This window comes from Oncorhynchus mykiss, chromosome 25 (genome assembly GCF_013265735.2).
Source record: "Oncorhynchus mykiss isolate Arlee chromosome 25, USDA_OmykA_1.1, whole genome shotgun sequence".
Lineage (NCBI taxonomy): Eukaryota > Metazoa > Chordata > Actinopteri > Salmoniformes > Salmonidae > Oncorhynchus > Oncorhynchus mykiss.
Genome location: NC_048589.1, coordinates 30,274,350 through 30,302,031, shown reverse-complemented (window position 1 = coordinate 30,302,031; position 27,682 = coordinate 30,274,350). Strand labels below are relative to the sequence as shown.

Here is a 27,682-nt window from a genome sequence, read left to right as displayed (position 1 = left end):
CACATTCATTTGGTGAAACGTAACAGCACTTTATTCACCGCTGATTGATGTGTTGGAAAAGAGAACTTGTTTGCTTTTTGCTGAATTTCCAGACAGCATCTATTTAGCTACTGTATGGATAATAATACATACAGTCTAGCCTAGTCCAACCCCCCCCCCACACACAGACAAAAACACACACACATACAGACACACTTCTTTCAGGTGAGCGTATGCATCATTACAGGTCCATGTACTTGTGTTAAAGTTAAATATGCAGTGGATACTCAGAGAGTAAACACCAGGTATGTTTGTTTGCATTGTTGGCATCTTGAAAATAGACGTTGTAACATCTGAGCATGTCAATCCCAGGGAGAGAGAGTACATGTATGGAAGGACAGAGAGAGGGCATGGATGAGAGGAGAGAGAGAGGGCATGGATGAGAGGAGAGAGAGTCCACGGATGGGAGGAGAGAGAGATGACATGGATGGGAGGAGAGAGAGTGTGCAAGGAAGGGAGGAGAGAGAGAGAAGGCATGGATGAAAGGAGAGAGAGATGACATGGATGAGAGGAGAGAGAGAGGGCATGGATGAGAGGAGAGAGAGAGAGGGCATGGATGAGAGGAGAGAGAGAGAGGGCATGGATGGGAGGAGAGAGAGTCCACGGATGGGAGGAGAGAGAGATGACATGGATGGGAGGAGAGAGAGTGTGCAAGGAAGGGAGGAGAGAGAGAGAAGGCATGGATGAAAGGAGAGAGAGATGACATGGATGAGAGGAGAGAGAGAGGGCATGGATGAGAGGAGAGAGAGAGAGGGCATGGATGAGAGGAGAGAGAGAGAGGGCATGGATGGGAGGAGAGAGAGAGGGCATGGATGGGAGGGGAGAGAGAGGCATGGATGAGAGGAGAGAGAGAGAGGGCATGGATGAGAGGAGAGAGAGAGAGGGCATGGATGAGAGGAGAGAGAGATGGCATGGATGAGAGGAAAGAGGACATGGTTGGGAGGAGAGAGAGAGAGGGCATGGATGGGAGGAGAGAGAGAGGACATGGATGAAAGGAGAGAGAGAGAGGGCATGGATGGGAGTAGAGAGAGAGGGCATGGATGGGAGGAGACAGAGAGGGCATGGATGGGAGGAGAGAGAGAGGGCATGGATGGGAGGAGAGAGAGAGAGGGCATGGATGCGAGGAGAGAGAGAGGGCATGGATGAGAGGAGAGAGAGATGGCATGGATGAAAGGAGAGAGAGAGGGCATGGATGAGAGGAGAGAGAGAGAGGGCATGGATGAGAGGAGAGAGAGAGGGCATGGATGAGAGGAGAGAGAAAGAGGGCATGGATGAGAGGAAAGAGGACATGGTTGGGAGGAGAGAGAGAGAGGGCATGGATGGGAGGAGAGAGAGAGGGCATGGATGAGAGGAGAGAGAGAGAGAGGGCATGGATGAGAGGAGAGAGGACATGGTTGGGAGGAGAGAGAGAGAGGGCATGGATGAGAGGAGAGAGAGAGAGAGTGCAAGGTTGGGAGGAGAGAGAGAGTGCAAGGATGGGAGGAGAGAGAGATGACATGGATGGGAGGAGAGAGAGGGCATGGATGAGAGGAGAGAGAGGTCATGGATGAGAGGAGAGAGAGGGCATGGATGAGAGGAGAGAGAAAGAGGGCATGGATGAGAGGAAAGAGGACATGGTTGGGAGGAGAGAGAGAGAGGGCATGGATGGGAGGAGAGAGAGAGGGCATGGATGAGAGGAGAGAGAGAGAGAGGGCATGGATGAGAGGAGAGAGGACATGGTTGGGAGGAGAGAGAGAGAGGGCATGGATGAGAGGAGAGAGAGAGAGAGTGCAAGGTTGGGAGGAGAGAGAGAGTGCAAGGATGGGAGGAGAGAGAGATGACATGGATGGGAGGAGAGAGAGGGCATGGATGAGAGGAGAGAGAGGGCATGGATGAGAGGAGAGAGAGAGGGCATGGATGAGAGGAGAGAGAGAGAGGGCATGGATGAGAGGAGAGAGAAAGAGGGCATGGATGAGAGGAGAGAGAGAGAGGGCATGGATGGGAGGAGAGAGAGAGGGCATGGATGAGAGGAGAGAGAGGGCATGGATGGGAGGAGAGAGAGAGGGCATGGATGAAAGGAGAGACAGAGAGGACAAGGGTGGGAGGAGAGAGAGAGGACAAGGGTAGGAGGAGAGAGAGAGAGGGCATGGATGAAAGGAGAGACAGAGAGGGCATGGATGAGAGGAGAGAGAGGGGGCATGGATGAGAGGAGAGAGAGGGCATGGATAAGAGGAAAGAGAGAGGGCATGGATGAGAGGAGAGAGAGAGAGAGGGCATGGATAAGAGGAGAGAGAGAGGGCACTGGGGCCTCACAAGGGTGCGTTCTGAGCCCTCTCCTGTACTCCCTGTTCACCCACGACTGCGTGGCCACGCACGCCTCCAACTCAATCATCAGGTAGGCTTGATTACCAACAACGACGAGACGGCCTACAGGGAGGAGGTGAGGGCCCTCGGAGTGTGGTGTCAGGAAAATAACCTCACACTCAACGTCAACAAAACTAAGGAGATGATTGTGGACTTCGGGAAACAGCAGAGGGAACACCCCCCTATCCACATCGATGGAACAGTAGTGGAGAGGGTAGTAAGTTTTAAGTTCCTCGGCGTACACATCACAGACAAACTGAATTGGTCCACCCACACAGACAGCATCGTGAAGAAGGCGCAACAGCGCCTCTTCAACCTCAGGAGGCTGAAGAAATGTGGCTTGTCACCAAAAGCACTCACAAACTTCTACAGATGCACAATCGAAAGCATCCTGTCGGGCTGTATCACCGCCTGGTACGGCAACTGCTCCGCCCACAACCGTAAGGCTCTCCAGAGGGTAGTGAGGTCTGCACAACGCATCACTGGGGGCAAACTACCTGCCCTCCAGGACACCTACAACACCCAATGTCACAGGAAGGCCATAAAGATCATCAAGGCCAACAACCACCCGAGCCACTGCCTGTTCACCCCGCTATCATCCAGAAGGCGAGGTCAGTACAGGTGCATCAAAGCTGGGACCGAGAGACTGAAACACAGCTTCTATCTCAAGGCCATCAGACTGTTAAACAGCCACCACTAACATTGAGTGGCTGCTACCATCACACTGACTCAACTCCAGCCACTTTAATAATGGGAATTGATGGGAAATGATGTAAAATATATCACTAGCCACTTTAAACAATGCTACCAAATATAATGTTTACATACCCTACATTATTCATCTCATATGTATACGTATATACTGTACTCTATATCATCTACTGCATCTTTATGTAATACATGTATCACTAGCCACTTTAACTATGCCACTTTGTTTACATACTCATCTCATATGTATATACTGCACTCAATACCATCTACTGTATCTTGCCTATGCCGCTCTGTACCATCACTCATTCATATATCTTTATGTACATATTCTTTATCCCCTTACACTTGTGTCTATAAGGTAGTAGTTTTGGAATTGTTAGCTAGATTACTTGTTGGTTATTACTGCATTGTCGGAACTAGACGCACAAGCATTTCGCTACACTCGCATTAACATCTGCTAACCATGTGTATGTGACAAATCAAATTTGATTTGATTTGATTTGGATGGGAGGAGAGAGGACATGGGTGGAGAGAGAGGACATGGATGAGAGGAGAGAGAGAGGACATGGATGGGAGGAGAGAGAGAGGACAAGGGTGGGAGGAGAGAGAGAGGACATGGATGGGAGGAGAGAGAGAGGACAAGGGTGGGAGGAGAGAGAGAGGACAAGGGTGGGAGGAGAGAGAAAGGACATGGAAGGGAGGAGAGAAAGGACATGGATGGGAGGAGAGAGAGAGGACATGGATGGGAGGAGAGAGAGAGGACATGGATGGGAGGAGAGAGAGAGGACAAGGGTGGGAGGAGAGAGAAAGGACAAGGGTGGGAGGAGAGAGAGAGGACATGGATGGGAGGAGAGAGAGAGAGGACATGGATGGGAGGAGAGAGAGAGGACAAGGGTGGGAGGAGAGAGAGAGGACATGGATGGGAGGAGAGAGAGAGGACAAGGGTGGGAGGAGAGAGAGAGGACATGGATGGGAGGAGAGAGAGAGGACAAGGGTGGGAGGAGAGAGAGAGGACAAGGGTGGGAGGAGAGAGAAAGGACATGGAAGGGAGGAGAGAAAGGACATGGATGGGAGGAGAGAGAGAGGACATGGATGGGAGGAGAGAGAGAGGACAAGGGTGGGAGGAGAGAGAAAGGACAAGGGTGGGAGGAGAGAGAGAGGACATGGATGGGAGGAGAGAGAGAGAGGACATGGATGGGAGGAGAGAGAGGACATAGATGGGAGAAGAGAGAGAGGACATGGATGGGAGGAGAGAGAGTGGACATGGATGGGAGAAGCGAGAGAGAGCATGGATGGGAGGAGAGAGAGGACATGGATGGGAGGAGAGAGGGGACATGGATGGGAGGAGAGAGAGGACATGGATGGGAGGAGAGAGAGAGGACATGGAAGGGAGGAGAGAAAGGACATGGAAGGGAGGAGAGAGGGGACATGGATGGGAGGAGAGAGAGGACATGGATGGGAGGAGAGAGAGGACATGGATGGGAGGAGAGAGAGAGGACATGATGGGAGGAGAGAGGGGGCATGGATGGGAGGAGAGAGAGGACATGGATGGGAGGAGAGAGAGGACATGGATGGGAGGAGAGAGAGAGGACATGATGGGAGGAGAGAGAGGACATGATGGGAGGAGAGAGAGGACATGGATGGGAGGAGAGAGAGGACATGGATGGGAGGAGAGAGAGGACATGGATGGGAGGAGAGAGGACATGGATGGGAGGAGAGAGAGGACATGGATGGGAGGAGAGAGAGGGCATGGATGGGAGAAGAGAGAGGACATGGATGGGAGGAGAGAGAGGACATGGATGGGAGGAGAGAGAGGACATGGATGGGAGGAGAGAGAGGACATGGATGGGAGGAGAGAGAGGACATGGATGGGAGGAGAGAGGACATGGATGGGAGGAGAGAGAGGACATGGATGGGAGGAGAGAGAGGGCATGGATGGGAGAAGAGAGAGGACATGGATGGGAGGAGAGAGAGGACATGGATGGGAGGAGAGAGTGGACATGGATGGGAGGAGAGAGAGGCTGCTGAGACCAGTGCTAGAACAGGAACAAGCCCTGCTAATTGAGAGTGGCATCAATCATATTTTTCATGTTTAGAGATTAGATGATCAGAGATTAACCTAAAATTAGCCTACAAGAGCAATGCACAGTTGAACCCCAGTCGGTCTGATAAGGATCAACAAGCCATCCATGTCGTACCATTAACAGGATCATCAAGACTAGAGCAGTCAGGCGTCTTTGATCCGATACCATCTCCTGCTTTCCTGGCTGAGATCCAATCTTGGGTATAAAGATGAGCTGCCCCCTCTCTAAACAGAGGGGTGGATGGTGGGGGGGTATACAAGGCAGGGCACCTACTGTACTGCATTTGGTGATGCCTGATTTGTATTGTGTATGTGTTGCATAGATAACATGGTTTGGGGGTGGGAGAAGGAGCCCCAGGCCTGTTCATCATTTCAGAGGTGTAGCAGCCAGGGTTTACCCTAATTTACTCAATTCAATTGAGCTTCTAGCCAGCTTAATCTCCATAGGGTTCTCTGCTAAGAAAGAGAAAGGTAATGGTATAGGTCCCAAATGGCTCCCTATTCCCTATTTAGTGCACTACTTTTGACCAGAGCCCTATGGTAGTGTACTACATAGGAAATAGGCTGCCATTTGGAATGCAACCAGGTTCTTAGGTGGGATATTGACCTGCATTAGTGCACGGGAGTCTAAACAGAACTGACTGGGTGGACAGGCAGATCAACGGTTTTATTTATGCAGGCAGAAAGAGGTCATATCATCATGTTGACCCATTCTGTCCCCTTTTTAATTATTTTGTATTTATTTAACATTTATTTAACTAGGAAAGTCAGTTAAGAACAAATTCTTATTTACAATGACGGCCTTGTTCAGGGGCAGAATGACAGATCTTTACCTTGTCAGCTCGGGGATTCAATCTAGCAACCTTTCGGTTACTGGCCCAACGCTACCTGCCGCCCCATACTTGGCTGCCTTGTGACAAATAAAAACAATCTCACTCTTTTCTTTATCTGGTGCATTAACAGTAGAGGAAGAGGTGCAATAGAGGTACTGTGTGTGTGTGTGTTCACCTGTAGCTGGTCCCATTTGTGTGTCATGGCATTGACTCGCTCGTGGAAGTCCGGGGGCAGCTGTGCTCCGCTCCTCCGCAGGCTCTCGGCCCAGCCCAGGAGGTGTGTCTTCTTAGGGAGCCACATCCTCATCTCCACACTGTTCCCCTGGGGACAGACACATGAAAGAGACATGGCTGAGACATTGTCTGCACACTACAGTACATACTGTAGAGCAGAGTTGCTCAAGATCCACAACACTGACTATGTCATCCACTACACTGGTGAACACAGCACTGACGATGTCATCCATTACACTGGTGAACACAGCACTGACGATGTCATCCATTACACTGGTGAACACAGCACTGACGAGGTCATCCATTACACTGGTGAACACAGCACTGACGATGTCATCCATTACACTGGTGAACACAGCACTGACGATGTCATCCATTACACTAGTGAACACAGCACTGACGAGGTCATCCATTACACTGGTGAACACAGCACTGACGATGTCATCCATTACACTGGTGAACACAGCACTGACTAAGTCATCCATTACACTGGTGAACACAGCACTGACGATGTCATCCATTACACTGGTGAACACAGCACTGACGAGGTCATCCATTACACTGGTGAACACAGCACTGACGATGTCATCCATTACACTGGTGAACACAGCACTGACGATGTCATCCATTACACTGGTGAACACAGCACTGACGAGGTCATCCATTACACTGGTGAACACAGCACTGACTAAGTCATCCATTACACTGGTGAACACAGCACTGACGAGGTCATCCATTACACTGGTGAACACAGTACTGACGATGTCATCCATTACACTGGTGAACACAGCACTGACGAGGTCATCCATTACACTGGTGAACACAGCACTGACGATGTCATCCATTACACTGGTGAACACAGCACTGACGATGTCATCCATTACACTGGTGAACACAGCACTGACGATGTCATCCATTACACTTGTGAACACAGCACTGACGATGTCATCCATTACACTGGTGAACACAGCACTGACGAGGTCATCCATTACACTGGTGAACACAGCACTGACTAAGTCATCCATTACACTGGTGAACACAGCACTGACGAGGTCATCCATTACACTGGTGAACACAGCACTGACGATGTCATCCATTACACTGGTGAACACAGCACTGACGATGTCATCCATTACACTGGTGAACACAACACTGAGGAGGTCATCCATTACACTGGTGAACACAGCACTGACGATGTCATCCATTACACTGGTGAACACAGCACTGACAATGTCATCCATTACACTGGTGAACACAGCACTGACGATGTCATCCATTACACTGGTGAACACAGCACTGACGATGTCATCCATTACACTGGTGAACACAGCACTGACGAGGTCATCCATTACACTGGTGAACACAGCACTGACGATGTCATCCATTACACTGGTGAACACAGCACTGACGATGTCATCCATTACACTGGTGAACACAGCACTGATGAGGTCATCCATTACACTGGTGAACACAGCACTGACGAGGTCATCCATTACACTGGTGAACACAGCACTGACTAAGTCATCCATTACACTGGTGAACACAGCACTGACGAGGTCATCCATTACACTGGTGAACACAGCACTGACGATGTCATCCATTACACTGGTGAACACAGCACTGACGATGTCATCCATTACACTGGTGAACACAGCACTGACGATGTCATCCATTACACTGGTGAACACAGCACTGACGATGTCATCCATTACACTGGTGAACACAGCACTGACGATGTCATCCATTACACTGGTGAACACAGCACTGACGAGGTCATCCATTACACTGGTGAACACAGCACTGACGATGTCATCCATTACACTGGTGAACACAGCACTGACGATGTCATCCATTACACTGGTGAACACAGCACTGATGAGGTCATCCATTACACTGGTGAACACAACACTGACGAGGTCATCCATTACACTGGTGAACACAGCACTGACGAGGTCATCCATTACACTGGTGAACAATGCAGCCCCCCTGCTGCACACAAAGGCAAACAAACATTTATATGAATACAAGCGCTGATATTTTGTGCCATAAACTGAGCATGTGTGTGTTTAACTCTGCGTCTGTAAGCAGGTCTCCATCCAGCCTTATACAGTCTGAAGTTTACATACACGTAGGTTGGAGTCATTAAAACTCGTTTTTCAAACACTCCACAAATTTCTTGTTAACAAACTATAGTTCTGGCAAGTCAGTTAGGACGTCTACTTTGTGAATGACAAAAGTCATTTTTTAACAATTGTTTATCACAATCCCAGAACAACAGCAGATGAACCTTGTGAAGATGCTGGAGGAAACAGGTACAAAAGTATCTATATCCACAGTAAAATGAGTCTCACATCGACATAACCTGAAAGGCCGCTCCGCAAGGAAGAAGCCACTGCTCCAAAACCGCCATAAAAACACAGAAGCAACAGCTCAAGACATCAGTCAGGAAGTTAAAGCTTGGTTGCAAATGGGTCTTCCAAATGGACAATGACCCCAATCATACTTCCAAAGTTGTGGCAAAATGGCTTAAGGACAACAAAGTCAAGGTATTGGAGTGGCCATCACAAAGCCCTGACCTCAATCCTATAAAAAATGTATGGGCAGAACTGAAAAGGCGTGTGCGAGCAAGGAGGCCCACAAACCTGACTCAGTTACACCAACTTATTGTGGGAAGCTTGTGGAAGGCTACCCGAAACATTTGACCCAAGTTAAACAATTTATACGCAATGCCACCAAATACTAATTGAGTGTATATAAACTTCTGACCCACTGGGAATGTGATGAAAGAAATAAAAGCTGAAATAAATCACTCTCTCTACTATTATTCTGACATTTCACATTCTTAAAATAAAGTGCTGATCCTAACTTACCTAAAACAGGGAATTTTTACTAGGATTAAATGTCAGGAAATGTGAAAAACTGAGTTAAATGTATTTGGCTAAGGTGTACGTAAACTGCTGACTTCAACTGTATATAGTACAGTAGCTACATGTCGGATGAAAAACGTCACGACAGGCCTGATTTTGTCGGTAAACTTTCCAAATGTCGACAAAACAAAATACGCTAGATGATGCGGTGGAAACGCCTTTATGTGAAAATATTGATACAATAACCATCACATCGAAGTAAACTTGGAGTCACTCGATGATATGTTGTCCTCCCATTGCGAAAGCATGCCGTTTATGAAACTACATATGAAATAAGTTCTGATGAACTTCACAGGGTGGTGAAAGTGCAAAGTGATGAGCCTGATGCTCCTTTCCCACAAATATCTAAGGTCTTATTCTGATGACATGATGATCAATACTTGGCTTCCTTTTGAGAAATAAAAATAATCTCACTCTTTCGTCCATAATAATCTCATCATGTAGGCTATACCTGCACTGTATCTGCGATTGAGCTGTTGGCTGGAGCACACGTGCCAAGACCAGACAGGACACATTTGCTAGATAATGCAACATTTTCAGTGTCAAAACCATCAGAAGGGTTGAAAATGTGATGGAAACCCATTTAACTTGTATTTTGTACTCAGTACATGGGAGTTTAACAGTGAAATGTATGTGCAGTCATCACAAACTGCCTTTTAGACACAACAAATACATTTGATGAAAACATCTCTGGTGGGAAAATGAGCATTTTGTTTTTATGCAGATTTTTGAATATTTGCATGAAAATCTGTCGCCAATTGGATGGAAACCTACATTGTGTTTGTGTATATACACCAACAAGGAACTTCTTCACAGAAGGACATCAGTGATACATTCTTTCAACAGCAATGTAATTGGACAGAACACACATTTTGTGTAGATAAACTATACATATTATAGAATGGAATATGTTTAAAAACTGACATTTTCAGTTAAATTGCTGAGGAAAAGCTTACTGTAACAGTATGAAAATTGAAGCTCTTCAATCTCACTTATTTTTGGTTAATTTCTCAGTCTTCCCTTCCATTTCATTTTCTGCATAAATAGCTACTTGATTCTAGTTTTCGGTTGTCATTTATCATTACAGCCCAGTCACACTTTAATATGTTCTAACTGTTATCAGCCCAGTCACATTTTAATATGTTCTAACTGTTATCAGTCCAGGAACCATTTTAATATGTTCTAACTGTTCTCAGTCCAGGAACCATTTTAATATTTTCTAACTGTTATCAGTCCAGGAACCATTTCAATATGTTCTAACTGTTATCAGTCCAGGAACCATTTTAATATGTTCTAACTGTTATCAGTCCAGTCACATTTTAATATGTTCTAACTGTTATCAGTCCAGGAACCATTTTAATATTTTCTAACTGTTATCAGTCCAGGAAAAATGTTAATATGTTCTAACTGTTATCAGTCCAGGAACCATTTTAATATGTTCTAACTGTTATCAGTCCAGGAACCATTTTAATATGTTCTAACTGTTATCAGTCCAGGAACCATTTTAATATTTTCTAACTGTTATCAGTCCAGGAACCATTTTAATATGTTCTAACTTTTTTCAGTCCAGGAACCATTTTAATATGTTCTAACTGTTATCAGTCCAGGAACCATTTTAATATGTTCTAACTGTTATCAGTCCAGGAACCATTTTAATATGTTCTAACTGTTATCAGTCCAGGAACCATTTTAATATGTTCTAACTGTTATCAGTCCAGGAACCATTTTAATATTTTCTAACTGTTATCAGTCCAGTCACATTTTAATATGTTCTAACTGTTATCAGTCCAGGAACCATTTTAATATGTTCTAACTGTTATCAGTCCAGGAACCATTTTAATATGTTCTAACTGTTATCAGTCCAGGAACCATTTTAATATGTTCTAACTGTTATCAGTCCAGGAACCATTTTAATATTTTCTAACTGTTATCAGTCCAGGAACCATTTTAATATTTTCTAACTGTTATCAGTCCAGGAACCATTTTTCATATATTTTTGTAATGGTGACTGTATCACACTTTCTCAAAAATTATCCATCCCTTTCTGATGTTTAATAGCGCCACCTGTAAAAGTAAACGTGTTACTGTCTAACTATCAGGAAATGGTCCAATTTATTTGTTGACAGCAAATATTGATTTCAGGACTCTTCTTGTGTTTAAAAATGGCACACCATTGATGGAAATTCAAAACATTGCAGGAGAACAAAGTAGATAAGTGATTAAAATGCATGAGATCCAGAACTGGGAGATTAATGCTGAGAAGGATCTTTGATCAAATACACTGAATGCACTGGTGAGTTACAGCCCCCAGCCTGTGTCAACGCTAGAATAGCCAAGGTTCTGCATACCTTAAATAAAGTTGTGAAATAGCTTTGGTAGGATCACAGGACAAAGTAATATAGTACACCTGTGCACAACATTCGAGAGCATAGTTTTAAAACCTGTTAGGGATAGGGGGCAGCATTTTCACTTTGGATTAATTGCGTGCCCACAGTGAACTGCATCCTACTCTGTCCTAGATGCTAATATATGCATATTATTATTGTTATTGTTAACATTATTATTACTATTGGATAGAAAACAGTCTGAAGTTTCTAAAACTGTTTGAATTATGTCTGTGAGTATAACAGAACTCACAGGGCAGGCAAATTTCCAAACAGGAAATGGAAATTCTGGGGCTGGTCGAATTTCAAGTCATCGCCTATTCACATCCAAACAAGATATGGATATGTTCGCACTTCCTACGCCTTCCACTAGATGTCAACAGTCAGTAGAACGTGGAATGAATTCTCTAGTGTGATATATGACCGGATGGGAGGGGAATGAGTCAGTGGTCTGGCAGAATGCCAGTTCCTGGTTGCGCACATTACTGTTGATATCGCCTGCGTTCCATGACTCTGTAGACAAAAACGAATGCTCCGGTTGGAACGTTATTGGATATATATGATAATAACATCCTGAAGATTGATTCTCTACTTAGTTTGACCAGTTTATTCGACCTGGAATATAACTTTTTGAAGTTTTCGTCCGAGTTCGCCTGGACCAGCGCCAGCTTTTGGACATGTGAACTAACCGTGCTAGCAAAAGCAGCTAATTGGACACTAGTAATGGGCATTATGGAACAAAACAACGATTTATTGTGGAACTAGGACTCCTTGCACTTCATTCTGATGAAAGATCATCAACGGTAAGGGAATATTTATGATGTAATTTCAGATTTCTGTTGACTCCAACATGGCGGAGAAATATCGTTACGTCTTAGCGTCGTTTTGGATTATTGCATGGTATGCTTTTTTCGTAACGTTTTTAAAAAATCTGACACAGCGGTTGCATTAAGAACCAGTGTATCTTTAATTATATGTAAAACATGTATCTTTCATCAAAGTGTATGTTGAGTATTTCTGTTATATGACGTGGCTCTCTGTAATTACTCTGGATATTTTGGAGGCATTTCTGAACATGGCTTCAATGTAAACCGAGATGGAATGGAACTGTGTGCTCTCCAAAAAAATAGAGTCACGAGGTAAAAAGATGAGGAAAAATCATCAAGGATTCAAAACTTTAATTCATTCCACGTATTAATGAGTAAGTACAAAAGACTGGAAATGTCAGCAGAAATGCAGTCATACATAAACATTTCATGCATTTTTGTAGATTCATCTTATCTATTAAATTAAAGTTTGTTCAGAGTCTGTAATGTGTTGAGACAACAGAAGTACGACTCCATGAAGTGAGTTGGATGCCTCCGTATTTAAATGAATTTATACACAGTTATATGTCAACACATTGCCAGCCACCATGAACCAGGCACTATGAAAACTCAGTTAACATAATCCAAATTCTTTACAGGTCAAACATGACCACATATTAATCATAAAGATGACATTAAATGAGAATATTCACACATTCCAGTGCTTGTAAATACTAAGCTTGTAAATCTCAATGCTTGTAAAGCCTAGCAATGGAATAACTGACAAAATAGCATGTTGTGGTGGTAGAGATTGACTCAAGAGAATCCTCTATAGGGAATATGATCTCTTTTACCAACAAAGCCAACAAATATGATAATTACTTCATCAATTTGGGGGCGGGGGGCGTTCATTGATGTCGTGCCAAGCCAACATCCTCACTATCTACAATTTGCTGTTGACAGAGTCAAAGGAGAGGAAGACGGGCTGGAGAGGAGAGGAGGAGAGAGAACCCCTCCATTGATGAGAGAGAGAGAGAGAGCCCCTGCAGCTGATGAGAGAGGGGCTCTGTCTCCCTGATATATGGACAAGCTCCAGCCATGAAAGAACAGGAAGAAATATTCCGTGTGTTCTTTAAGAGGAAAAAGAAAACATCAAACCCTTGATTCAGATATAATTCTAGACTGTTTTTGAAAAATGGAAGCACTAAGTTGTTGAGTGGGGTTTTGTGTGTGTGTGCGTGCGTGACTGAGTGAGTGAGTGTGTGTAATGAAAATCACCCCGGTTGAAAGAATTCTGCTCAAACGGGTCTGGAACAAAAGGCCTTGAAACACTGTTAATTGTCACCATGGTGACCAGAAGAATAAGCCATTTTACAACTGGTATAGAAGGCTCACATTGAGCACCCAGTGAGTCAAGAGTTTCTTTTTTTCTGCTTCTTAGTGTTAAAGAACAAGGTGCCCAGTCACTCTGGGGTCAGCTACAGACCCAGGAGAATTTCCACCGGCTGTTCCAGATTTCATCTAGCGTGGAATCTTTCTGTGTTTAATGAAAGACTCACAGAAGACGAAAAAAACCTTTAAAAGAAGCAAACAAATTGGATAAACAATGTGATCATTCAGGGAACCATGAATTCAGAGAAAAGGTTGAGTCAAGAGAAGTGTAGGATGCTATTGGCCCGTACAATGTGAATTCTGACCTTTGGCCCAAGGAACCATGGGAATTCTGTCACTGGCATAACTGCAGACAGTAGTGATAACACAAGGTGGACGGCAAGACGGAATCCTCCCCTCTCCGTCCCTCCCTCCATCATTCTGTCCAAAGAGGATGCATTACACAGATTTCCAAAGTGCTAATGAGAAACTCAAGAGGATCAATAGACAAAGAAGTGCCCAGTCAGCCTAGAGATTGGTAAAGAAAAAAGGAACAGCAGGGTCTTTGATTTATTTGTGAAAAAAATACTTGCTAGTGGACATCTAAACTCCTTACAATAGCTTCTCGTTTGAAATTCTATGATCAGGGTCAAAATATTGTTTTATTCTCTTTTTAACAACCACTCTCAGTTGGACATTTGTTGAATAACCTCCCTCCCTCCCTCCCTCCCTCCCTCCCTCCCTCCCTCCCCATAGGCAGCCCATGGATAATGCCATTCAGTGGCAAACAAAGACAGTCTTTATCCCAGCCCTGGGTCCTAAGCTCAGCTGCATGCAGTGTGAAGGAATCTGATAGAGAGGAGAGAGAGAGAGAGAGAGAGAGAGGGGAGAGAGGGTTCAAACCCCCAGCCCACACTGCTCCACTCCTCTCCAAGCCTGGTTGGTATTTATCTTTACCAGACAAACACAGGCAACAATGCAATCAGCCAAGACCACCATTTTTTTTGTGAGGGAGAAAAACCCCAAACTTTGGATCGTTTTGCCTGGCTGGGCCTCAGTGAGAAGACCAAGAAGGAGTGCTTGGCTGGGTGGTAGGCATCGCTAAGCAGCACAGTTTGTTTAACCACACATGTATATCCTACAGGAAAGTATAAACCAGGCAGCTGAACACACTGGGAGGGTTGACTGCCACATGTCTAGCTGAATAAAACAATAGACATACTGTAATATCGTTGCTCCACAACGTGCCATGTAGATGAATACCACACCGGCCTGAGCAGTATACATGGTACCTTTCAAGTAGATGGGAAACATGTTATATCTGCAGTGTCATTTGAAATTGGCAGAACTGTCCGAGTAAATTACATTTGAAGATTTTGAATAGGTTTCTTTCTTCCAGCTTATTCCATTTGAATTAACTGGGAAATCATATGACATAGCCATGCATTGTTAAATGGTCCTACGTTGCATTATCCATGATATAAATGAAATTACAAATATTTGATCTACTAATAGAAGATCATAAAACTACACTATATATACAACAGTATGTGGACACCCCTTCAAATGAGTGGATTCGGCTATTTCAGCCACACCCGTTAATGACAAGTGTATAACATCAAGCACACAGCCATGCAATCGCAATAGACAAATATTTGCAGTAGAATGGCCTTAATGAAGATCTTAGTGACTTTCAATGTAGCACCGTCATAGGATGCCACCTTTCCAACAAGTCAGTTCGTCAAATTCCTGCCCTGCTAGAACTGCCCCGGTCAACTGTAAGTGCTGTTATTGTTAAGTCGAAATGTCAAGGAGCAACAACGGCTCAGCCGCGAAGTGGTAGGCCACACAAGCTCACAGAACGGGACCGCCGAGTGCTGAAGCACGTAACAATCGTCTGTCCTCGGTTGCAACACTCACTACCGAGTTCCAAACTGTCTTTGGAAGCAACGTCAGCACAATAATTGTTTGTCAGGAGCTTGGGGAAGGCCCTTTCCTGTTTCAGCATGACAATGCCCCTGTGCACAAAGTGAGGTCCATACAGAAATGGTTTGTCGTGATTGGTGTGGAACAACCTGACTGGCCTGCACAGAGCCCTGACCTCAACCCCATTAGACACCTCTAGGATGAATTGGAACGCAGTCTGAGAGCCAGGCCTAATCACCCAACATCAGAGCCCCACCTCACTAATGCTCTTGTGGCTGAATGGAAGCAATGTTCCAACATCTAGCAATGTTCCAACATCTAGTGGAAAGCCTTCCCAGAAGAGTGGAGGCTGTTATAATAGCAAAGGGGGATCAACTCAATATTAATGGCCATAATTTTGGAATGAGATGTTCGACGAGCATGTATCCACATATACTACATGACCAAAAGTATATATTTTTTAGTATTCCTCATTAATAATTCAATTCTAATTAAATCACCAGAGGTCTGTGCTGCGAAAGAGCAGCATTTTATATCCATGTGGAAGGTTTTCCCACAGACCCTCTCCTCTCCCAGACCTTCTCCTCTCCCAGACCCTATCCTCTCACAGACCTTCTCCTCTCCCAGACCTTCTCCTCTCCCAGACCCTCTCCTCTCCCAGACCTTCTCCTCTCCCAGACCCTATCCTCTCCCAGACCTTCTCCTCTCCCAGACCTTCTCCTCTCCCAGACCCTATCCTCTCCCAGACCCTATCCTCTCCCAGACCTTCTTCTCTCCCAGACCTTCTCCTCTCCCAGACCCTATCCTCTCCCAGACCTTCTCCCCTCCCAGACATTCTCCTCTCCCAGACCTTCTCCTCTCCCAGACCCTCTCCTCTCCCAGACCCTCTCCTCTCCCAGACCTTCTCCTCTCCCAGACCCTCTCCTCTCCCAGACCCTCTCCTCTCCCAGACCTTCTCCTCTCCCAGACCCTCTCCTCTCTCAGACCTTCTCCTCTCCCAGAGCCTTTCCTCACCCAGACCCTCTCCTCACCCAGACCCTCTCCTCTCCCAGACCCTCTCCTCTCCCAGATCTTCTCCTCTCCCAGACCCTCCTTCCTTTTCTCTCTCTCTTAATGTCTCAGTCCAAACGAAGCATTTCTTAGCAGACAATTAAGTGTTAATTTTTAAAGATAATTAAAAGGCCTTCCTTGGAGGGGCTAGGAGCGAGGCTGACTGAAAATAGTTAAATTCCTCCTCCTAGCCCTGTCCGTCCACGGTGAAGGAGAGAAAGAGCAAGATAGAAAGAGAGAGAGAGTGGGGGGGATTGAACTGAATGAAAAAAAGCCTTTGGAAAATAGCTGCAATCAGGAGTGGCCGCTCCTCTCTCTTTACTCACTCTCTCTCTCCCTCGGGGGGGGGACATCCGTGGACATCTATACTGGGATTGAGCCTAGAGGTACTTGACAGGCCGACCTCTAGGGTCAGTGCTTTATAATGAGATGCTGAATGTATCTTATAAAAGTCAGGTGGCAGGAAATTAAGAAACTGACTATCACCATTGAGACCGTGTCTGTGCCTCGACCTAGGTTGGGCAAAACTAAACATGGCGGTGTTCGCCTTAGCAATCTCACTAGGATAAAGACCACCTCCATTCCTGTCATTATTGAAAGAGATCATGATACCTCACATCTCAAAATAGGGCTACTTAATGTTAGATCCCTTACTTCAAAGGCAATTATAGTCAATGAACTAATCACTGATCATAATCTTGATGTGATTGGCCTGACTGAAACATGGCTTAAGCCTGATGAATTTACTGTGTTAAATGAGGCCTCACCTCCTGGCTACACTAGTGACCATATCCCCCGTGCATCCCGCAAAGGCGGAGGTGTTGCTAACATTTACGATAGCAAATTTCAATTTACAAAAAAAAAAATGACGTTTTCGTCTTTTGAGCTTCTAGTCATGAAATCTATGCAGCCTACTCAATCACTTTTTATAGCTACTGTTTACAGGCCTCCTTGGCCATATACAGCGTTCCTCACTGAGTTCCCTGAATTCCTATCGGACCTTGTAGTCATAGCGGATAATATTCTAATCTTTGGTGACTTTAATATTCACATGGAAAAGTCCACAGACCCAGTCCAAAAGGCTTTCGGAGCCATCATCGACTCAGTGGGTTTTGTCCAACATGTCTCTGGACCCACTCACTGTCACAGTCATACGCTGGACCTAGTTTTGTCCCATGGAATAAATGTTGTGGATCTTAATGTTTTTCCTCATAATCCTGGACTATCGGACCACCATTTTATTACGTTTGCAATTGCAACAAATAATCTGCTCAGACCCCAACCAAGGATCATCAAAAGTCGTGCTATAAATTCACAGACAACACAAAGATTCCTTGATGTCCTTCCAGATTCCCTCTGTCTACCCAAGGACGCCAGAGGACAAAAATCAGTTAACCACCTAACTGAGGAACTCAATTTAACCTTGCGCAATACCCTAGATGCAGTTGCACCCCTAAAAACTAAAAACATTTCTCATAAGAAACTAGCTCCCTGGTACACAGAAAATACCCGAGCTCTGAAGCAAGCTTCCAGAAAATTGGAACGGAAATGGCGCCACACCAAACTGGAAGTCTTCCGACTAGCTTGGAAAGACAGTACTGTGCAGTACCGAAGAGCCCTTACTGCTGCTCGATCATCCTATTTTTCTAACTTAATTGAGGAAAATAAGAACAATCCGAAATTCCTTTTTGATACTGTCGCAAAGCTAACTAAAAAGCAGCATTCCCCAAGAGAGGAAGACTTTCACTTTAGCAGTGATAAATTCATGAACTTCTTTGAGGAAAAGATTATGATTATTAGAAAGCAAATTACAGACTCCTCCTTAAATCTGCGTATTCCTTCAAAGCTCAGTTGTCCTGAGTCTGCACAACTCTGCCAGGACCTAGGATCAAGAGAGACGCTCAAGTGTTTTAGTACTATATCTCTTGACACAATGATGAAAATAATCATGGCCTCTAAACCTTCAAGCTGCATACTGGACCCTATTCCAACTAAACTACTGAAAGAGCTGCTTCCTGTGCTTGGCCCTCCTATGTTGAACATAATAAACGGCTCTCTATCCACCGGATGCGTACCAAACTCACTAAAAGTGGCAGTAATAAAGCCTCTCTTGAAAGAGCCAAACCTTGACCCAGAAAACATAAAAAACTATCGGCCTATATCGAATCTTCCATTCCTCTCAAAAATTTTAGAAAAGGCTGTTGCGCAACAACTCACTGCCTTCCTGAAGACAAACAATGTATACGAAATGCTTCAGTCTGGTTTTAGACCCCATCATAGCACTGAGACGGCACTTGTGAAGGTGGTAAATGACATTTTAATGGCATCGGACCGAGGCTCTGCATCTGTCCTCGTGCTCCTAGACCTTAGTGCTGCTTTTGATACCATCGATCACCACATTCTTTTGGAGAGATTGGAAACCCAAATTGGTCTACACGGACAAGTTCTGGCCTGGTTTAGATCTTATCTGTCGGAAAGATATCAGTTTGTCTCTGTGAATGGTTTGTCCTCTGACAAATCAACTGTAAATTTCGGTGTTCCTCAAGGTTCCGTTTTAGGACCACTATTGTTTTCACTATATATTTTACCTCTTGGGGATGTTATTCAAAAACATAATGTTAACTTTCACTGCTATGCGGATGACACACAGCTGTACATTTCAATGAAACATGGTGAAGCCCCAAAATTGCCCTTGCTAGAAGAATGTGTTTCAGACATAAGGAAGTGGATGGCTGCAAACTTTCTACTTTTAAACTCGGACAAAACAGAGATGCTTGTTCTAGGTCCCAAGAAACAAAGAGATCTTCTGTTGAATCTGACAATTAATCTTAATGGTTGTCCAGTCGTCTCAAATAAAACTGTGAGGGACCTCGGCGTTACTCTGGACCCTGATCTCTCTTTTGAAGAACATATCAAGGACATTTCAAGGACAGCTTTTTTCCATCTACGTAACATTGCAAAAATCAGAAACTTTCTGTCCAAAAATGATGCAGAAAAATTAATCCATGCTTTTGTCACTTCTAGGTTAGACTACTGCAATGCTCTACTTTCCGGCTACCCGGATAAAGCACTAAATAAACTTCAGTTAGTGCTAAATACGGCTGCTAGAATCCTGACTAGAACCAACAAATTTGATCATATTACTCCAGTGCTAGCCTCTCTACACTGGCTTCCTGTCAAAGCAAGGGCTGATTTCAAGGTTTTACTGCTAACCTACAAAGCATTACATGGGCTTGCTCCTACCTATCTCTCTGATTTGGTCCTGCCGTACATACCTACACGTACGCTACGGTCACAAGACGCAGGCCTCCTAATTGTCCCTAGAATTTCTAAGCAAACAGCTGGAGGCAGGGCTTTCTCCTATAGAGCTCCATTTTTATGGAACGGTCTGCCTACCCATGTCAGAGACGCAAACTCGGTCTCAACCTTTAAGTCTCTGCTGAAGACTCATCTCTTCAGTGGGTGATATGATTGAGTGTAGTCTGGCCCAGGAGTGGGAGGGTGAACGGAAAGGCTCTGGAGCAACGAACCGCCCTTGCTGTCTCTGCCTGGCCGGTTCCCCTCTTTCCACTGGGATTCTCTGCCTCTAACCCTATTACAGGGGCTGAGTCACTGGCTTACTGGGGCTCTCTCATGCCGTCCCTGGAGGGGGTGCATCACCTGAGTGGGTTGATTCACTGATGTGGTCATCCTGTCTGGGTTGCCCCCCCCTTGGGTTGTGCCGTGGCGGAGGTCTTTGTGGGCTATACTCAGCCTTGTCTCAGGATGGTAAGTTGGTGGTTGAAGATATCCCTCTAGTGGTGTGGGGGCTGTGCTTTGGCAAAGTGGGTGGGGTTATATCCTTCCTGTTTGGCCCTGTCCGGGGGTGTCCTCGGATGGGGCCACAGTGTCTCCTGACCCCTCCTGTCTCAGCCTTCAGTATTTATGCTGCAGTAGTTTGTGTCGGGGGGCTAGGGTCAGTTTGTTATATCTGGAGTACTTCTCCTGCCCTATTCGGTGTCCTGTGTGAATCTAAGTGTGCGTTCTCTAATTCTTTCCTTCTCTCTTTCTCTCTCTCGGAGGACCTGAGCCCTAGGACCATGCCCCAGGACTACCTGACATGATGACTCCTTGCTGTCCCCAGTCCACCTGGCCGTGCTGCTGCTCCAGTTTCAACTGTTCTGCCTTATTATTATTTGACCATGCTGGTCATTTATGAACATTTGAACATCTTGGCCATGTTCTGTTATAATCTCCACCCGGCACAGCCAGAAGAGGACTGGCCATCCCACATATGCTCTCTCTAATTCTCTCTTTCTTTCTCTCTCTCGGAGGACCTGAGCCCTAGGACCATGCCCCAGGAATACCTGACATGATGACTCCTTGCTGTCCCCAATCCACCTGACTGTGCTGCTGCTCCAGTTTCAACTGTTCTGCCTTATTATTATTCGACCATGCTGGTCATTTATGAACATTTGAACATCTTGGCCATGTTCTGTTATAATCTCCACCAGGCACAGCCAGAAGAGGACTGGCCACCCCACATAGCCTGGTTCCTCTCTAGGTTTCTTCCTAGGTTTTGGCCTTTCTAGGGAGTTTTTCCTAGCCACCGTGCTTCTACACCTGCATTGCTTGCTGTTTGGGGTTTTAGGCTGGGTTTCTGTACAGCACTTTGAGATATCAGCTGATGTACGAAGGGCTATATAAATAAATTTGATTTGATTTGATTTGACTAAGATGCAAACAGATCACTATGAATGAGAACAGCTCAACTATGAATGAGAACAGATCAACTATGAATGAGAACAGCTCATAATAATGGCCGGAACAGAACAAATGGAATGGCATTAAACACCTAGAACCCATGTGTTTGATACCATTCCTCTGATTCCACTCCAGTCATTACCACAAGCCCGTCCTCCCCAATGAAGGTGCCACCAACCTCCTGTGGTCTACTCTCTTCTCATATAGTTACTGATGCATCTAGACTCCTAGGAAGAAACATGCTTCAGCTAACAGAGAAATAGGTCTAGAACTCCCTCCATGCATGGAAACCCCTGAACAGTTAGAATCAAAATCACTAATGCCTTATTTTTCTTTCTGATGTCTGGCAGAACACAACCTTCTAAACGCACCCCCAACACCCCCCAGGACCAGAGGAAATCCTGGTTAATATAACAACGTTGAACAAAAAAATATTTACATTGCGGGTACTTGACCCTGGTTGTGTTATATTCAATATTTATCCTCAATCTTAGTGAGTGTCTTTGAATTGCTGCTAGAGCTGCTTCTACACATTTCGTCAAACAGCAGGTGAGACGGGGCGTCCCTGAGGAGCTCCACAACACTGCAGCACTGCCTCAGAGCTGGGGGGTCTACTTCACAGAGCAGAGAACACACCTTCAAACTGAAACTCTCTCACTCACTCTCTCACAGTCCCAACCCACCTAGAGTATTACCATTTCCAAGCCTGATGCTTTCATGTGGGAACTTAAAGTGATTTAGCATTTCAATCAGTATTTTTTAGAAGGGTATTTAAAAAAATATATTTTGTAATTTTTTTGAAATAAAGAAAAACACATTTCGACAATGACATTGTAAATTAGGATAGGCTCATAGCTCTATGTTATTTCTGTGTTCTGAGGCATGGAAATGTAAATCTGTCATTAATTAAGGATATTTTTCTTCTTCGTTCTCTGGCTTGGTGTTCATTTCTCTCTGTGTGTGTGTCTGACTGTCAGGTTGGCTGGAGCTTACCTAAATAGATGACAGAGGTTGCATCCCAAATGGCTCCCTATCCCTATATAGTGCACGACATTTGACCAAAGCCCTGGTCAAAAGTAGTGTACTACATAGGGAATCAAGTGCCATCTGATTAGGATGTCATTCCTAATGACTTGGTGGCTAACAAAGACTACAGGAAATGTGTTGATATTTAAATCTACAGGAAAAAGTCACCTTGAAACCATCTGTTTCTAAGCTACATGGTTAGTTTGTGCATGTTGTTTGTGACTGCGTTGCATTGGGGAGGGGCTCAATCTACGAATAGAGAGAGAGAGAGTATAGAAACTACAGTGTGGCGCACATAGCAGGATGGGTGTTTGACTGTCTGTGGCTGGCTGACTGCGGACTCGGAGGCCTTGCCTGGACGTTTTGGCCAGCGTTGAAAGGAGAAAACGACAACCATGTTGTTTGCCTTGCCATTCAGAGGAGCAAACCGTTCTCTTCAGAAGGAGAGATAAAAGAGGGACAAAATGACATCACTACATCAAAATGCCATTACAATTGTCCTTCAGCCTAAAAGCAATCTTAAATCAACCAAACCATCTGTAATTTGTCTTCCTAATAAATCAGCACTATACCCGTCACGGTGCGTCCCCTCTCGCTCTGCCTCCCTCTGCCTCCCTTTCCCTTTCCCTCTCCCTCTCCCTCCCTTTCTCTTTCCCTCTCCTTTTCCCTCTCCCTCCCTTTCCCTCTCCCTCTCCCTCCCTTTCTCTTTCCCTCTCCTTTTCCCTCTCCCTCCCTTTCCCTTTCCCTCTCCCTCTCCCTCCCTTTCCCTTTCCCTCTCCCTCCCTTTCCCACTCCCTCCCTTCCCTTTCCCTCTCCCCCTTTCCCTCTCCCCCCTTTCCCTCTCCCTCTCCCTCCCTTTCCCTCTCCCTCCCTTTCCCCCTCCCTCCCTTTCCCTCTCCCTCTGCCTCCCTTTCCCTCTCCCTCTCCCTCTGCCTCCCTTTCCCTCTGCCTCCCTTTCCCTCCCTTTCCATCTCCCTCCCTCTCCCTCTGCCTCCCTTTCCCTCTCCCTCCCTTTCCCTTTCCCTCTCCCTCTCCCTCCCTTTCCCTCTCCCTCTCCCTCCCTTTCCCCCTCCCTCCCTTTCCCTCTCCCTCCCTTTCCCTCTCCCTCCCTTTCCCTCTCCCTCCCTTTCCCTCTGCCTCCCTTTCCCTTTCCCTCTCCCAACCTTTCCCTTTCCCTCTCCCTCCCTTTCACTCTCCCTCTCCCCCCCTTTCCCTTTCCCTCTCCCTCTCCCTCCCTTTCCCTCTCCCTCCCTTTCCCTCTCCTTCCCTTTCCCTCTCCCTCTCACTCCCTCTCCCTCTCACTCCATTTCCCTCTCCCTCTCCCTCCCTCTCCCTCTCCCTCCCTTTCCCTCTCCCTCTCCCTCCCTTTCCCTCTCCCTCCCTTTCCCTTTCCCTCTCTTTCCCTTTCCCTCTCCCTCCCTTTCCCTTTCCCTCTTCCTCCCCTTCCCTCTGCCTCCCTTCAATTTCCCTCTCTCTCCCTCCCTTTCCCTTTCCATCTCCCTCCCTTTCCCTCTCCCTCTCCCTCCCTTTCCCTCTCCCTCTCCCTCCCTTTCCCTTTCCCTGTCCCTCCCTTCCCCTCTGCCTCCCTTTCCCTCTCCCTCCCTTTCCCTCTCCCTCCCTTTCCCTTTCCCTCTCCCTCCCTTTCCCTCTCCCTTTCCCTCTCCCTCCCTTTCCCTCTCCCTCTCTTTCCCTCTCCCTCCCTCTCCCTCTCCCTCCCTTTCCCTCTCCCTCTCCCTCCCTCTCCCTCTCTTTCCCTCTCCCTCTGCCTCCCTTTCCCTCTCCCTCCCTTTCCCTCTTCCTCTGCCTCCCTTTCCCTTTCCCTGTCCCTCCCTTCCCCTCTGCCTCCCTTTCCCTTTCCCTCTCCCTCCCTTTCCCTCTCCCTCTCTTTCCCTCTCCCTCCCTCTCCCTCTCCCTCCCTTTCCCTCTCCCTCTGCCTCCCTTTCCCTCTCCCTCCCTTTCCCTCTCCCTCTGCCTCCCTTTCCCTTTCCCTCTCCCTCTGCCTCCCTTTCCCTCTCCCTCCCTTTCCTTCTCCCTCTACCTCCCTTTCCCTCTCGCTCTGCCTCCCTCTCCCTCTCCCTCTCCCTCCCTTTCCCTCTCCCTCTGCCTCCCTTTCCCTCTCCCTCTCCCTCTGCCAACTTCAATGCCATGGAAGTATTTGCTAACAATTAGAGCAGCAAGCACAACCCCCCAACATTGCTTTCATGCTGTATGAGTAAACTTTGCAAAGTTCCCACAGTGCTTCTTCTGGATGAAATGCTAATTCTGCTCTATCGCCTAGCTACGGGGAAATCCTATTTTTTTAATGGGGGTTGAGAGAGAGGAGGAGAGTGGGAGTGAAGAGAGAGGTAGAGAGAGGGATATGAGAGGGAGGTGGTTGAAAGAGAGAACAAGAATGAGAGAGGAAGTAGAGGAGGAAGAGGAGAGAGAGGACAAAAGAAACACAGGGAGAGGTGAAAGAAAGATAGATAGAGAGAGAAAGAGAGAGGGGACAGAGGAAAGAGAGGGGTAAAGAGAGGGATAGGAAATAAGCTTCTACTAGGTTTCATAGTCATGGCCCTGAAAATTAAAGACAGGCTCAGGAATTCCCTGGGTATCCCTGTTTAAACAAGTACACTAGAGCTCTGTCAAGCCTGGGTATCCCTGTTTAAACAAGTACACTAGAGCTCTGTCAAGCCTGGGTATCCCTGTATATACACGTACACTAGAGTTCTGTCTAGCCTGGGTATACCTGTATATACACGTACACTAGAGTTCTGTCTAGCCTGGGTATACCTGTATATACACGTACACTAGAGCTCTGTCTAGCCTGGGTATCCCTGTATATACAAGTACACTAGAGCTCTGTCTAGCCTGGGTATCCCTGTACATATAAGTACACTAGAGCGCTGTCTAGCTTGGGGTCTAGTCACCACCATACTAGTGACCCAACCACTGGCCCCCAATCAATCCCCTCATCCCCCCCATCACTCCAACCATCCCTTCATCAGCCTGACCCTCCCCCCATCCATCCTCTCATCAGTCTGACCCCTCATCCATCCTCTCATCAGTCTGACCCTCCATCCATCCCCTCATCAGTCTGACCCTCCCTCCAGCCATCCCCTCATCAGTCCAGCCCTCCCTCCATCCATCCCCTCATCAGTCCAGCCCTCCCTCCAGCCATCCCCTCATCAGTCCAGCCCTCCCTCCATCCATCCCCTCATCAATCTGACCCTCCCCCATCCATCCCCTCATCAGTCCAGCCCTCCCTCCAGCCATCCCCTCATCAGTCCAGCCCTCCCTCCATCCCCTCATCAGTCTGACCCTCCCCCCATCCATCCCCTCATCAGTCCAGCCCTCCCTCCATCCATCCCCTCATCAGTCCAGCCCTCCCTCCAGCCATCCCCTCATCAGTCCAGCCCTCCCTCCATCCCCTCATCAGTCCAGCCCTCCCTCCATCCATCCCCTCATCAGTCTGACCCTCCCCCCATCCATCCCCTCATCAGTCTGACCCTCCCTCCAGCCATCCCCTCATCAGTCCAGCCCTCCCTCCATCCCCATCCACTATCCTGTGAACTTCCTCCCACTCAAAGAGTGTTTCATGCCTGCCTGCCAGCCACCACAGCTTTTATCTCAGCATATTGACTCAACCTGTTTGCCCTTCTATGAGTAAAATACCAAATAGACCTTAAAATATACAGTCGCTAATACTGAACATGGATGGTTGGTTTCTGTATGAATTTCGCTTTCAAGTGGGCTATGTGTACATGAGAGTGCTATTTCAACATGATTGGATATGAAATACCAACCGTTATGTGCATCTTGAATTAGAGACAAATACATACTATATTCTAAAATGTGGTGTGTGGACCTATTGTAATTTCATTTACCATCACATTCAGCATGAATACATCTAAATGATCACTTCTGAAGAGGAGTTGTTTTTCTCCTCTCTGAGAGCTCTAACCTTTGCATAAGCTGCACTGTTCTCTCTCATAGTTCTCTCTCTCTGGGGCATGATAATCACTTGGGATGGGTTCAACTGCACTGTTCTCTCTCATAGCTCTCTCTCTCTGGGGCATGATAATCACTTGGGTTGTGTTCAACTGCACTGTTCTCTCTCATAGCTCTCTCTCTCTGGGGCATGATAATCACTTGGGATGGGTTCAACTGCACTGTTCTCTCTCATAGTTCTCTCTCTCTGGGGCATGATAATCACTTGGGTTGTGTTCAACTGCACTGTTCTCTCTCATAGTTCTCTCTCTCTGGGGCATGATAATCACTTGGGATGGGTTCAACTGCACTGTTCTCTCTCATAGATCTCTCTCTCTGGGGCATGATAATCACTTGGGTTGTGTTCAACTGCACTGTTCTCTCTCATAGCTCTCTCTCTCTGGGGCATGATAATCACTTGGGTTGTGTTCAACTGCACTGTTCTCTCTCATAGCTCTCTCTCTCTGGGGCATGATAATCACTTGGGTTGTGTTCAACTGCACTGTTCTCTCTCATAGCTCTCTCTCTGGGGCATGATAATCACTTGGGTTGTGTTCAACTGCACTGTTCTCTCTCATAGCTCTCTCTCTCTGGGGCATGATAATCACTTGGGTTGTGTTCAACTGCACTGTTCTCTCTCATAGCTCTCTCTCTCTGGGGCATGATAATCACTTGGGTTGTGTTCAACTGCAGTGTTATTGATGAAAAAGCAACGAGCCAGTCAGGGCAATGCTTTATTAATTAATCTCTTGAATAATTCCCAGGCCTGAATTTAGTCCAACTGGACAGACTTGTAAATGATATGCGTTCCTCTTGTCAACAACGATTTGTATTTCTGAATTATGCATATGGTATAATTAGACTCCATCAGAAGTGCTGACAAAAAAATATTTGGAAATCACAAAGTTCAGAATCTCAAGGTCTTCAATTCCCTATATCCTCCCTAGATTTTATGAACTGCCAACGAAGCCTATATTTGATACGCAGAAGGTCATCTGTCAAATAGTTTAAGGCTATTCTACAGACTGAACAAACAAGAAAGCTTTTAAAAACCCAATTAGCCTACTGAATATTTGATGGTTTTGGCGAAAGACTGCATTCCGACTCCTCACTAGAAACAGGTGTTTGAGCATAGATCCTATAATTCGATACAAACCACTGGTTAGGGGTCTCTCACCCAAACCTTCCCCTCTCTCTGTCTAACCTTGTCATGTAAAGTGACTGGCTGGCTGATGGG

At 46.1% G+C, this 27,682-nt stretch overlaps 1 protein-coding gene across 1 annotated transcript in view; it reads right to left on the bottom strand.

Moving 5' to 3' along the window:
- The window catches only part of LOC110505775 (A-kinase anchor protein 6), a 238,281-nt gene that overhangs the window by 28,704 nt on the left and 181,895 nt on the right, over positions 1-27,682 (bottom strand). The window contains exon 10 of the mRNA XM_036962725.1: positions 6,185-6,331. Coding sequence (XP_036818620.1) covers positions 6,185-6,331 — 147 coding nt within the window. The remainder of the gene's footprint in view (positions 1-6,184; positions 6,332-27,682) is intronic.